This window comes from Tursiops truncatus, chromosome 12 (assembly GCF_011762595.2).
Source record: "Tursiops truncatus isolate mTurTru1 chromosome 12, mTurTru1.mat.Y, whole genome shotgun sequence".
Lineage (NCBI taxonomy): Eukaryota > Metazoa > Chordata > Mammalia > Artiodactyla > Delphinidae > Tursiops > Tursiops truncatus.
Genome location: NC_047045.1, coordinates 67732257 through 67747424, shown reverse-complemented (window position 1 = coordinate 67747424; position 15168 = coordinate 67732257). Strand labels below are relative to the sequence as shown.

At 40.1% G+C, this 15168-nt stretch overlaps 1 protein-coding gene across 9 annotated transcripts in view; it reads left to right on the top strand.

The window, feature by feature from the left end:
• The window catches only part of HIVEP2 (HIVEP zinc finger 2), a 194481-nt gene extending 181367 nt beyond the window's left edge, over positions 1-13114 (top strand). For all 9 annotated transcript variants that reach the window (XM_073789666.1, XM_073789667.1, XM_073789668.1 and 6 more), the window contains 4 exons: positions 75-250; positions 3622-3723; positions 4503-5398; positions 10656-13114. In XM_073789666.1, coding sequence (XP_073645767.1) covers positions 75-250; positions 3622-3723; positions 4503-5398; positions 10656-11480 — 1999 coding nt within the window. In that variant the 3' untranslated portion in view covers positions 11481-13114. The remainder of the gene's footprint in view (positions 1-74; positions 251-3621; positions 3724-4502; positions 5399-10655) is intronic.
• The last annotated feature ends 2054 nt before the right edge of the window (positions 13115-15168 follow it).

Sequence of the window (15168 nt, the reverse complement as noted above, 5' to 3'; positions counted from 1 at the left end):
ATGATTAGCTTTTGGTTTGATGTATAACGTGCAAAAGTATTTGGAAATACACTGTATTTTCCCTTTTTTAACAGGTATAAGTCAAATGAAGATTATGTATATGTCAGAGGACGTGGACGTGGAAAGTACATTTGTGAAGAATGTGGAATTCGCTGTAAGAAACCGAGCATGCTCAAAAAGCATATCCGCACTCATACTGATGTCCGGCCTTATGTATGCAAGTTGTGTAATTTTGCCTTCAAAACAAAAGGTACAGGTCTGATTTTTCTTTCTTTTTTTTTTTTTAGAGGAAAAACACTTTTTTTAATGGCTGCTCCAGATTCTGAATACTGTTTTATAACCGTCATCGACAATTAGTTGGTTTTCTTTGTGAAAATGTGACCCCACAAAATGTATTTTCCTCTTCCTGTTAAGTGGTCTGAGGATGTACATGAGACAGTGAGGCTCCTTTTATGACCCTAAGTAAGAGCTACAGACTTAGGTCCAGGCTAGTTGTCTCGAAGGAAGTGGCTAAGAATTGCCTGGATAGCTATTACCTCATGTTGGAAATGTTATGTGGTCTAGAGAATCTTTGCACCGGTATTGAAATACTGCAGGGAGATAATCCGTGCCATGGCATTAGAAAAGCAAGGCAGCAGCCGGAAAGAAAACATGTGCCCATGGTCAGTTTCAAGATTATAAATGATGTAGAGACCCGCGGACTCCCCGGTGGGCCCCTCCATCCACACTTGCATTAATTATGCATAGAAATTTGATAGCTTATATTCTGTGTATTTATCAGCACGGAGACAATTTCTTACTCTCAGGCCATGGCTATTAATCTCATAAAACTAAGACTTGCCTTGAAATGATATTCTCTTTTTTTAAAAAATATCTGTTTTTAGAAGGTAGATTTATATGAAAATATTTTATACTAAAAGGTTGCTTCCATTATATTTCTATCATTTTATAAAATTATGAAAATGCTTATAAACCCAGTGTTCTCAGAATACAAACAGTAGTGAATTAGAGGTGGATGACTTCTGTAGAAGTATGTTTTACTACTTACTGTAGAAGTACTAATGAATCCTCTAGACACACCCTCACTAACCTCACACTAACATTTTCCAATGTTTTAACTTTAGATTTGCATGCCAATTAATCTGCTCCACTACCCATCAAGAAAAATAAATATCAAATAAAATAATCTTTGGTAGAGAAATGTGTACCTATTTTCTCTTATACACAAAATCCTAAATTGTCTTTATTCGTTTGTCAGAAGTAAAAATGTGTAGCCTCTCAATGTATCTGTTTCTTCTTTATTAAAAAGATATTTACATTATAAGTATGCCTCTTTGTAAGCCAGAAAGAGGGGGAGGGAGTGTTCAGCTGCATTTCAAAGGAGATAACCATAATGTTCTTTAAATACCATCCACTTTTGCACAATCAAGACCTTTTATGTAGAACTTCACTGAGAGACTCCCTAGGACATAAGAAAATATAAACTTTGGTTTTAGGAAATAATGCAAATCCGCCAGTCATTACAACTGGTATTCCCTGGGCATATGAGTTAACTGTAGGTATAGCTGCATGAAACACTGCGTGAAGAAACGTCACATAGCTATTTCTTTTGACCCAAATTAAATTTGGCTTTGAACCATTGTCTTGGAGTTTTAGCAGGAAATAATTTATTCTTGGTCATTACTGGAGTTTCCTTGTCACCCTTCGGGAATGTACAAATGTCTTGGAATCTTAAAAAGAGCAGATCATCCTGGGAAACCCCTCTCCAGCCAGTTTTCACTTCCGGCTGAAGTGCTTGTTGTCATGTCATCTGAGCACAGAATCAGAGCACACTTGTAGGACCGGTACCTCCTCTGTGCCTGTGTCACTTCTCCAGGTGCCCTTTCCTGCCATCCTGCTCCCCTCTCTTTGCTATAATCCTTCATATGTTCAAGACTTTAATAAGCCAAAGTCAGGGTGGGGTTGTTTCTGAGCCCTATTTCTAACTACAAAACTACCCTGAGGATGAGAGCGCAAAGCCTCACTGCCTACTTGAAACGAGTGGAAAGAAAAATATAGAAGAAGAAACACATACTAAGCTCTAAATTATCTTGACATACCTAACATCTACATATGTCCACATACTCAGATCACTTGCACTCTTATAGAAGCAGATGACTTCCATTAATTTATAGATATATTTAATTAATTTACAGATTTTAGAATTCTTGATCATGTATCTATAAAAATTGTTTAGATCTTTAGAAAAATTGTAGATATAGTTTTTTTGATAAAAAAGAGCAGTAAGGGCCAGGACATATTTCTATGTTTGGAGTTATCAAAATACCACATAAAATTTGTAGGTATATAAGCAATAAGCCAAATGTTAAGTAAAAAATAAAATAATATAAATAAAATAATAAACAACAGTGCCCCAGTTTAGAGTTGTGGCTCATATATTACATTAATAGTAAGCTAGACACTCTTACAAGGGGAATAAACTATATCAGCAGGCTGGGTTTCCATCTAGATTCAATGAGCCTACTCTTAAAAATAAAGCATTTGCTGCTATGTTACTAAAGCAGCGTCAGAGCGCAAAGATAATAATATGGCCCTTACAGCTGAATTACTTCCTGGATCTCTTTTGATAAGTTATATATATGACATGGAATAATATATATATAATTTCATAGATCCTAAATCAGAGGTGATTGGATCAGTGTTTTCATAATTTCTCACATTCCATATAGCAATTATATAAATCTATAGAAACACACATATGTACTTAGGTACACGTATAACTGTATAGCCAGCTCTTCATATCTGTGAATGCTGAACCTGTGGATATGGAGGGCCAATTGTACTACACCATTTTACATAAGGGACAATTGTGTATGTCTTATCATCATCATAATACATATTTGACATAAAATTCTTTCTTTTTTCGTAGAACAGTGGGAGTTTCAAGATAAATAAGAAAGGAATTTTGCTGCTCCAGAACTTTAGAAGCTGCTGTCATAAACTTTGCTGATATATGCCAGATGGATAGATGCTAAATACTGAGACTAATGCTTCCTATAAGTAGTTAGCTAAGTATTTGTATGGATCTTTGCATTCATTTACAGGATTGGCCCCAACATTAGTTTGCATATATTTTTTCTTCTGACAAGTGAGGATCCTGTGAGTTTAATCTTTATCTGATCAATGCCAGAAGGTCTGGGGTCTGGTGGATATGTTGATGACAATATTTCATTCTGAAGTTGCTCAGAGAGGTGTGACCCAGCTTGTGCCATCCTGGTTTTATGGAGTCCAAGGAGGTGGGCCCAACTGGGCCAAAGATATTAGATCCCTTCTCAGCCAGGAAAGCCTGGGATTCCCAGTTGTACTTGAGCCTACTCTTGAAAAGCTGTGACCCTAGACTTCGACAAGTCTTCTAGAATGCAGAAAACCTGAGGTTGGGCTGAAGCTGTCTGGGGTTAATATCTTCAGAAGCCAAATTGTTCCTCTTAAGTTTGAGACAAGGGGTAGGGGTGAGAAACAAATCTTTATTATCTCAAGTCAGTTCATTTCACACTGAATTTTGCAGCAATCATCACATTTTGGTAACCAATTCATTGCTCTTTTTTTGGCTGTATTTTCCAGGAAACCTAACGAAGCATATGAAATCTAAAGCACACATGAAGAAATGCCTGGAGTTGGGGGTCTCAATGACATCAGTGGATGATACCGAAACCGAGGAAGCAGGTATTTCATACTTTAGTTGACTGAACTCTTTACTGTGCGTGCTGGAGCTTTGTGGCCAAGGTGGTAAAATAAATTTAGGTATTTAAAAAAGATACTGATCACATTTCATTTTACTAAATACTAAATATAGAAAAGAAGTCTGACACATTGAATTGCTTGAAACTTACTGAGAAGAAATGCATTTCAGTTCTGGCTGAGGAGGTTGAAAGGCCTTACTATGGAAATACTTCTATCTAGAACCATAAAGGAGATCTAATTGCACCTAAGTTGTGATGGTGATTTAAAGTTTATGAAACTTTTTGGGAAACTTGAAAAGCATTTTGTCTTATTTTTCCTATTAAGAGGAAATCCAGTAGTAAAAATAATCCATCACTAACCTCAATAGAAAACCTGAGGGTCAGCTGGGCCTCGTGAGGTCTTATACCTATAGAGACAAGTCTTGCTTCTCTTTTTCCTCTAATACCATCATTAACAACATTGCATACCCATTTATTGAGGGTTTTCTATGAGTGGTATGATGCCTGAGTTATAAGGTCCTACTATGGAGTCCGTATTACAGGGTGGAGATGAAACCAGATAGGTACATAAAAAAAAAAAAAAAAGAACCAATCTAGAGTCACAGAGGTATGTGCCCATGTGTGTTATAGGAATTCAGAGATAAGACTGTCTCTAAGGGCTGGAGGGTTGAGGAAAGCTTTTGGAAAGAGATGGGGCCTAAATTAGCTCCTAACCTTCGTATTTGGATCTTGATCTTCACTGTCTTTGTTCAATTGCTTCAGAAACGATGGAAGATTTGCACAAAGCGGCTGAGAAGCATAGCATGTCCAGCATTTCAACTGATCATCAGTTCTCAGATGCTGAAGAATCGGATGGTGAGGATGGAGATGATAATGATGATGATGATGAAGATGATGATGACTTTGATGACCAAGGAGATTTGACACCAAAAACAAGATCAAGAAGCACCAGTCCCCAGCCTCCTAGATTCTCCTCCTTACCTGTGAATGTTGGCGCCGTGCCCCATGGGGTTCCTTCTGATAGCTCCCTGGGGCATTCTTCATTGATCAGCTATTTGGTTACTTTGCCAAGTATTCAGGTTACTCAGCTTATGACACCAAGTGACTCATGTGAAGATACTCCAATGACAGAATACCAGAGATTATTCCAGAGCAAAAGTACAGACTCGGAACCAGACAAAGACAGGTTAGACATCCCTAGTTGTATGGATGAAGAATGCATGCTGTCTTCAGAGCCGAGTTCCTCCCCAAGGGACTTCTCACCCTCCAGCCACCACTCCTCACCAGGATATGATTCTTCACCCTGTCGAGATAATTCACCAAAGAGGTATCTGATACCCAAAGGAGATTTGTCGCCTAGAAGACATTTATCACCTAGGAGAGATGTATCGCCCATGAGACATCTTTCACCAAGAAAGGAAGCTGCCTTGAGAAGAGAGATATCACAAGGAGATGTTTCACCAAGAAGGCATCTGTCCCCAAGGAGGCCAGTGTCACCTGGGAAAGAGATCACGGCCAGAAGAGACCTCTCTCCCAGAAGAGAGAGAAGATACATGACCACCATAAGAGCACCATCTCCCAGAAGGGCTTTATACCACAACCCACCGTTGTCCATGGGACAGTATTTGCAAGCAGAGCCAATTGTATTGGGGCCTCCTGTAAGTATAATTAGCTTTCTCTTTCTAATATATAAGTCCAAGCACATTGGAGTCTCTTGAGGACACACTAGTGTGAAATGTATTATGACATGGGTCTCTCTCATGGGGAGGAGTAAATTTGGTTACTGAAAATAGAAGGAAGACATTTTTATTGCATGCTATTGTCAGTAACATGTCTGTGGTATTATCCCAAGTGTAGTATTACATCAGAGAAGAGCATTTCCAGCTGGTCACAGGGGCGATCTTTCTAAATGCTTTCTAAACCTAACTCCTTATTGACAGGAGTTGAAACCTTTGCATGAGTAGAAAAGGTGAAGTCTTTGGAATAGCATGGCTGCCTAGACAGACATTCTCAGGGACATTTAGGTGTCATTTATGTAACTCTTTGCCAGGTAAGGATTCTGATTCAGGCATTAGCATTGACTTTCAAGCAAAAAAATATTTTAAAATAAACTCATTCCTTTGCCCACAGTGAGTGGACATGTGAAACCAGTGAGGGATCGGAAGAGGGGAGAATGAACCCCTTGGTATGTTTATAAATGAAAGGCATGAACATGTATGCTTTTCTTCCTGGTACCGCCACTTCCTGCTACTGAGTGCCCTTGTAAAGTGAGATCTTGAGCCCACAGAGAATGGGGAGTTGGGAAAGCTAAGGGAGAAAGCACCAGAGGCGATTTCTATGGTATGCCCTCATTATAGATTAAGATAACAACGGCAGCAATTATGGATGAAGTTTAGGCAGTGGGCTTATGCAAATCCATAGAAAAGCACCTGCCCTGCCTCATTCCACCAGCGTGGTAGACCTTGATGTCTCTTTCAGCTTGTGTAGGGTTTTAAAAAATGAATGAAGCAGGCACCTAGTGTAGACAGAGGAATGATACCTTTGGAGTTTGGTCGCTTTAAGTGTGCTTTTTGTTTCCTGGGCTCTATTCTTTGCCATTCTCCTTTTGCTCTGGATTTCCATCATGTGGGTCGGCACTGTCCTTCACAGCCAAAGGAAGCGCTACCAGCTCCCAGCTCTACCGTCTTATCATTGCCCTAGTGGTCACCTTCCTCCCTCTCATCACCTTTTCACCACCCTGAGTTATATGCTTAGGTTGTCATTTTTGAACTTTAGGAAAACTCCCTGCTGCATTCCACTCCCCTGCCCCCAGCGCCCTGTTTACAAGCCCGCCACCAGCTTAGTCTTCATGATTCAACTACTGCGGAAACATGTGTAGCTATCAGGACTACTTGTAACTACTTGTCAAACAAATAAATTAACAAGCTAAGAAAAAGAGGGACATTTCCACAGGTTTTTTGTGTCTTGGTGGTGCTAAGTAGAAAGCAGGGCTCTTCTGAAGTTCATGCTATTGCAGCATGAATAGAGTGAGAAATCCCTCCGATACCAGGATACCACATCCAGGGTGTAAAATGCTTTTTCTGGTATAGACCCAATGATGCTGATGAAGTGTGTGAGATGAGGCTCTCCTGTTCCTGATCAGCTACAGCCACAAAAAATAACCCTTTGGTGCCAACACACTGTTGTTATTAAAAAATAATAGCAACTCGCAGCCAACTTGGGCAAAGGAAGTGAAGGAGTAGACTGAAGGACTTCATCTAATTTTTAGATCTATGGCCAGAAGGTTGTTGTTGGAAGGAGATTGGTTTTTATTAGTCATTGACTTTGCACCAGTTTTTTTTTTTTAATACCAGTTCACCTGTATACTTAATATTATTGTTGAACTTTACCATTTATGAAGCCCAACTGTTGAGCCTTTGGTCTATTACCCAGTTTAATTCTCTGTAGAGAATTCTTAGCAGGCTGCTTTGTTCATGCGATAGAAAGGAATAGACCTTGGAATCCTCCCTGAGGATCCTCCCCAAGCAGAGACACTTGGTCTCGAACGCTTCCCGTTTGATGCTTTACCACACCTTTTTGGAGGGGCTGCAGAGGGTTTTCATCTTTCTATGATGTATGGACAAGATTTTCATTGCCAGAGCAAAGAAGAATCAATGATCCTATGAGAAGTACGTCTCCCGATTGCTGTAGTAGATGAGTGCTTCCCCCTCTCTATTATTTTGGAATAACCCTAAAAATAATTCTTTTTGATGGAAATTCTATTAGCAATACCTTGTTGTTTAACATTGACCAAGGGCTCACAGGGCAGTGACCGTGGCATGAAAGGACCCTGTAGTCCAGTGTGGCTTGCTCATTACCTGGTTCAGTCTGGAGTGGTAGGTCCCAGGGAGCAGGTTTGGAGGAGGTGATATGCAGTCACTGAGATTCTAGTATCCTGCTGTTTCCTCCCTAATGCCCTCCGGTTAGTGTTAATTTTAAGACAGATGATAGATAGGTAGATATATGATAGATAGAAAGGTAGATAGATAAACAATAGAATGGGAAAGAGAGAGAGGGAGGAAGGAAGAGAGGAAGAGAGAAAAGAGTTTTTTATTCATTCAGTAAATATTTTTTGAGGGTTTATCATATGTGGCTCAAGGATGATGAAGAAAAAATTGTACAGTTTCTGGCCTCATCTTTTTTAAACAAAAAGTTTTCCTTTTCCATTTTTAAAGTTTTGGTAGATAGATAGCAAGGAGACAAAGAAAATGTGTCCTGGTCCTCGGTACAGTGTCCGTGAACGTTGTCTAGTAAAAGTGTCGTCCTACGGTTCCATCCCTTTTGCTCTCTGTGTGATCTTGAACAAGTCAATTAACCTCTTGGCCACAGTTTCTTAATCTGTTTGTGGCAGTCAGGGGGCTGGGCCAAGCAGATTTCTGTCCTTGAAAGAACTTGCCATTCAGCTCTAAGGAATGCAGTGAGCTGACAGCCTCCAGCTGTTCATACCTTCAGGCTAGGCCTCCATTTTCAAGCCAAGGTCACATTCTCCCCTGCAGCCCCCAGTCAATGGCTGAGCCTGGATCAGCCCCAGCTGACCACCTGCTTCCTCTTCCCATTACCTTCCCATACATTAACTCCCCGCTCCCCCATCACCACCCCCAGCTGAACCTCTTGCACCCCTACCTCCTTCTGAGCCTTTGCTTCCAGAGGACCTAGTGACACTGTTGAAAAGATGAGTGGGGTAAATATCTGGTACATGGGGTATATGTATAGATATACACACACATATGCATGCACTTAACACAACCCACACATGCATTCATTATTCATCTTTCCGTATCGAGATTTTTAAGTAAGATGGGAGTGTGTTCACGATATTACAATGATAAGGTCCAAGTTATGAGAATAGTGTTGCAAATGGAGTAAAAATTAGAGTAGAAAAATCTTCTTGAGAGTTTATTTGGAGGGTGAAGAAAGGGTCAATTCAAGGACAGAGGATATGTGGAAAAGGCTGGCAGTATTTGGAGCCATGGAAGTGGTTACATGATAGGAATTGTACTTGTGCACTTGCTTCTGTGACTATAATCATTTAATTTCTGGTCAGTAAAGGTCTGACTATAACACTTTTACTCTTAACACAAAATTCTGTTGGCTATTGAACATATTGAATACCTCCTATTTTTAGAGGACAGTTCACCACTCCCTTTGTTAGACTTGACTCAGAGATCTCATGAAATGGGACAGCTGTGTCTCTGGCTGCCTCACAGACCCCCATTCTGATTAGGTGTATGCAGTGGACATCACAGAATAGCAATCAAAAGCAAAATGGAAAATAGCCAAGCTACATTTTGTTTTAAACTTTGAATCTGTGATAATCGTGATTAAAAGAAGATTCATTTGGTTAGCTTCAAAGGTCATTATTGTAGGCATTATATTCTTCCACCTTACGTGGTGATGGATGAAGGAAACATGCCTTTTTTCTAAACCGGAGCAAGTACAAGAGGCATTTTTTTTTTTGGTAGCATTTAAATGATTCTTTCTCATACCATAAGATTCTCCCCTTACCTAGCTTATGAGATGCTTGTGGTTATAGGGTTGATGATTACATGATTTCTCCTGCACTTTCAGCACAGGTCATTTGTTTTTGGCTTGAATAAGGTGAAGCCCAGAACAGGGTAAGGGCCAAGCCTGGTACAGAGTAGCAGAGACGATGCATAACTTATCGTTCTTGAGCTGGTCTCACGATCCAAATAGAACTGGATGAATCATTAATGGTATAGAGCATATCTTGAATTTTAGAACTGAAACATCCTTGAAATGAGTTAGAACATTTTTTGGTCTCTCCTGATTACTACCATATTTGCCACATTTGTATCTCTCTGATTTTAAGTTCTCAAAAAACATAAAAATAAAAATACAGTGAGTCTCTTTTAGATGACGATTCATTAAAAGAATGAATCTCAGTAACTGAAACCTCATCATCTCGTCAAAACCTGATAATCTCACAGTATAAGTTGGGTTTTGCTACAGAAACAATTATACAAAATAAGTTCTCCATTTTCAGGACTGGGACCATAACATCTGGAATACTGGCCCCCAATTTTAAGTATCTTAATCCATTAATTGCCAAGGAGATATTTAAGTGGAAATAGTAGTATAAACAGAAGAATTAAAACACAGTCATCTTTGGTTCCCAGCTGTGTAGTTGAATGCAAGTTGTAACGATTTGAAATATTTACTATTAACTACTTTGATGCATAGTTTCCATACTAAGTCTGGCCTTGAATTAAGATTTGATGGAGAAGCTGTGATCTTCTGCCTCGATGTCTCCTGAGCAGGAATTTATTCCTTTAGACCAATGTCTTGCACATTGGAGTAACCAGTTTTTGTTATCACCACCATTTTGTCATCTGTTCTGTAGAAAACTAAAAAAAAAAAAAAAAAAAAGCAAGCTAATTTTCAGGCTTGTCACTCCATTTCTATTCATCAACACTTAAGAAAAATATTAAAAATCTGCCCAGTATGTAAACAGATGGTAATCTTTTAACTTCCTTTTGAATTAAAAAATCTATTATTAGTGTTTTTTGGCTCAGTAAAGTGTTTTTGGTAATTATCCATTATTTTCTTTTCATTCCATCTTATGAACAAAACAGAGCTGGAACATGTCTCTGTACCTAGTGGAAAACACATTGCATGATTTATTACATGGCTGTTTAACAGCAAAGGCAACTTTTCACAGACCCACCGCCTCACTCAAGAATCCTAAAAGACCGCTGAGAAATTCTCTTTTGTCTTGAGAAATAAAAAATGGATAAAAAGATCAGGGAGTCTCCACATGTCTTGAAAGAATGAGTGAGTGAGTGAACGAATGAAACAGCTTGACCTAAGCGTGCAGTGTGATGGGTCCTAAGCGTTGTGCTCTGTTTCCCGATGCAGAATTTAAGAAGAGGATTACCTCAGGTTCCTTACTTCAGTCTCTATGGAGACCAAGAAGGTGCTTATGAACATCCAGGCTCCAGCCTTTTCCCTGAGGGTCCTAATGACTATGTCTTCAGTCATCTTCCACTCCACTCTCAGCAGCAAGTGCGAGCTCCTATCCCCATGGTGCCAGTTGGTGGGATCCAAATGGTTCACTCCATGCCGCCGGCCCTTTCCGGTTTACACCCTCCACCCACATTGCCTCTGCCAATGGAGGGCTCTGAGGAGAAGAGAGGAGCTTCAGGGGACTCCTTCGCCAAGGATCCCTATGTGGTTCCTAAGCAGCATGAGAAGCGATCTCCTCACGCTCTGCAGTCATCTGGTCCACCTAGCACACCCTCCTCTCCTCGGCTACTGACGAAACAGAGCACTTCAGAAGACAGCCTGAATGCAACAGAGCGGGAACAGGAGGAAAACATACAGACTTGCACAAAAGCCATCGCCTCCCTCCGGATTGCCACAGAAGAGGCCGCTCTGCTGGGGGCAGACCAGCCAGCTCGGGGGCAGGCGCCCCATCAGAAACCCTTGGAAAGTGCACATGTTAGCATTAGACACTTTAGTGGACCTGAGCCAGGTCAGCCCTGTACCTCAGCTACCCACCCTGACTTGCATGATGGTGAAAAGGACAATTTTGGTACATCACAGACTGCATTCGCTCACTCCACGTTTTACAGCAAGAGTTGTCTGGATGACAAACAGTCGGGCTTTCAAGGCAGCAAAGAATTACCCTCAAGCACAGAGGAAGGCAAGGAACCTTTGTCGGAAAAGAGTCAACTACATTGATCTAAGATGCATGGAGACTTTCATTTCCACATTTTCCCCTTTGTTTTTGTTTTTCTAGAAATAGAGGTAATCAAGTTTATAGCATGCCTGTCCTAAGTTACAGTAGTTTGCTATTATATATACTTTTGTTATATCAGAAGAATTAGGTAAATTAACAAGTCATCATGAGCCTGACCAAAACAAAATTTGAAATTAACCTATTGGGTCTGGTACTTTTAAAATTGTACAGATGTTTGTGCCTTTTCTTTACTTTGCTTATATTCTTATAAGCATTTTTTAGCAGTAATTTGTACATATTTTAGAATTTGTGTATCTGCTTTGTAATAAATGTAATTTCTTTCCTTTTTTGGACACTTGGATCTAAATGATGTAAAGCAAAACAGCATCAATATATATGTGAGGTTGCACTAAAACATATTTTTATATGATTAAAACTGAACAGCTTTTATGTACAGCTCTGATTCTGTAATACTAATATTTATTTACTTTGTTTCATAAATTGTACATTTTTTCTTAATGTTGTGGATTGCTTTTCTATGTGAAGCATGGGATTTACTGTTGCGTAACTAGAACAAAAATGTATATTGTAAACAAGATATTTAAACTAGAGTATCTTATTCTGCACTTATGCATTAGTTTAAAAAAAAGATAAAGGATGTATCAGTCAGTTCTTAACTCTTGTAAATTTTTTTGTCTCTTGTTTGCTGGATTGACTATAACTTAAGTGCTGATTGTGATTTTAAACTGATAGTACCGTAAAGCATTAAAGTAAACAATGTGCTATTGTGAGTTTTTTCAAAGCTTTATAAATCAGTTATAAATAATATTAAAAGTATTTGGTCTTATGTGAACATGTTGATCTATATACTCATCTAAATATATGGGAAAACATTCCACCCCATGTAAATATGTACAAGTGCATCACTGGTACAATTTTATGTAACTCAGTTGGACACTAGGTTGCCACAGACCTATGCTAGGGTGTCTTTAAAAATTAAAGTGACAAAGCACATGGGACTGTGTTGAGCTTGGTTATCGGCCGGCCCGGTGGCTTGGCAGGCAGTGCTGTGCGCTGCCCATGGAGAAGACCTGGGCTTAGCAATCTCCTTGGTTCTTGCTGCACGAGATGGTGACTGGAACTAAGGCTACTACAGAGGGGTCGCGCTTGGACTGAGGGGTGGGTGTGGAAGTGGGGGAGGGCACGGAGACCTGGTCCCCAGCCCTTCCTGTCAGCCAGTCTGCACGGTAACAGGGTTGGCATCAGCTCTAGGGGAAGCCACTTGACCCTACTGCAGAGGGGAAGAGTGTCACACTCCTGGCTATCTCAGGGGGAACGGGAAAGGAACTTTCCAGGGAAAAGAACTTGTGGGAGGATAATGTCTTTTGTAGATAACATTTAGAATGGGTTTTTGTTAGCGTGGACAGTGGGCAGAGCCTTTGTAGGTTCAGAAGAATGGAAGGAAGGGAAGGGGTACAACACATGCGCGCACACACACACACACACACACACACACACAATCTGGGTTATCTTTGTGCTATATAGTGGATTATAATTCTGTGAAACCAAGTTTGTATATTGAATTACATTAAGGAGTGTTCTTTAAAAAGAGAAATAAATATACGATTACATGCTTGAGGTGTCTAGTTTTTATGTGTTGTTTTACATTTTAATTTCCCAATTTTGTTGCTGCAGAAATTTTGAGGCTACCAACATACCATCTGTGCTTTTAATTGCTAGGCTCTGCCTATCCCGAGGTGTGCAGAGTATGAACGCTTTTAGCATGTGAGAAGGCAGTCATTGGCTTCCATATGTCATCCGATTAGAACAGAGAGTGGTCAACACAGTGCGAGCTCTAGAAATGGGGTCCTCAGAACCTGGGCATGGGAATGGGTATCTGAGAAGAGTCATGAATAAATCAAATGATCATTTCCCCCTCCGCTTCCCTCTCAGTATGCATACATGTCTGACATTCCCCCAGTGGGGAAACCTCTTTATTTTTGCTGAGGTGACTGAAGGTAAAAACCAACTGAAACAAATACACCATAAAATCATAGAAATCGTAGTTCCAGAAATCATAGTTCTTTCATTACAAAAAAGTAGAACCTTTTAATAATGGAAATAGCTCATTAAAGGTCAAACTCTATCAGTATTTTCATTCCAAAAATCTCAAATTGGTGGATTTACAACTTACCTATTATGTTTTATAAGCAAGACTGTCTTTTTAAAACTGTGTTTTACAAAGGTGAATTAAAGGCCACCACAGCTAGCCTAATATCTGTCTCTCACAGAGAATAATCCTTGCAACATTTAGTTGCATAGGGTGATTTGTGTGTCTTACTCCTCACTGGGGGGGGGTGTGCATGTGTATGTGTGATTCCCTGGCCAAATCAAATACTCTTCTTCCTCTGTCTAACTCATTTCATGTATTCACTTGTTCATAAAACAGTTTTTGAATGCCTACTATGAACTGGGTACTATAATTGACATTTAGGATGAATAAGAGAGTATTCCTGCCATCAAGGAGCTCAAATAAAGAGGAGAGATGTATATGTGAGTAAATATATACAGTATGCTGTTAGTGCTAAAATAATGGCGCATTTGGTGTGTTTTGCAATCACAAAGGAGAGAGCAATCACCCTGCTGAGAATGAAAGGAAGCATGGAGCAGGCTTCGCTGCAGAGGTGGCCCTGGAACTGTTACAGATCAGGGTTCTTGGCCTTCTTCATCAATGGAAATTGATCAGAGGCCAGACAAGAAATTCAGGCAAGGCTTTTTGGGGCCCCTGCTGCAGCAGGGGGGAGCGAGAACAAGCAACAGGTTCCCTCCCTTGCTTGCTCACTGAGGGGAAGTGAGCTGGTTCCTTATATGGGGTGAGTATGTGCAGGTCCAGCGGTCGGGCTGGAGTGATGGCTCAGGTTGTTTGCTCCCGCCTTTGGTGGTGGTGTGTGCAGGGGCCATGTGCAGTATCCTGCTTTTGCTCCCGGCTTTTCAGAAGTGGCCGTTGGTCCTTTTGGTCTTTTTTTTTTTTTAATTTTATTTAATTTATTTTTTTATACAGCAGATTCTTATTAGTCATCCACTTTATACACATCAGTGTATACATGTCAATCCCAATCTCCCAATTCATCACACCACCATCCCACCCCGCCGCCACATTCCCCCCTTGGGGTCCATACGGTGGTTCTCTACAGCTGTGTCTATTTCCACCTTGCAAACCAGTTCATCTGTACCATTTTTCTAGGTTCCACATATATGCATTAATATACGATATTTGTTTTTCTCTTTCTGACTTACTTCACTCTGTATGACAGCCTCTAGATCCACCCACATCTCTACAAATAACCCAATTTCGTTCCTTTTTATAGCTGAATAATATTCCACTGTATATATGTACCACATCTTCTCTATCCATTTGTCTGTCAATGGGCATTTTGGTTGCTTCCATGACCTGGCTATTGTAAATAGTGTTGAAATGAACATTGGGGTGCATGTGTCTTTTTGAATTATGGTTTTCTCTGGGTATATGTCCAGTAGTGGGATTGCTGGGTCATATGGTAATTCTATTTTTAGTTTTTTAAGGAACCTCCATTCTGTTCTCCATAGTGGCTGTATCAATTTACATTCCCACCAACAGTGCAGGAGGGTTCCCTTTTCTCCACACCCTCTCCAGCATTTGTTGTTTGTAGA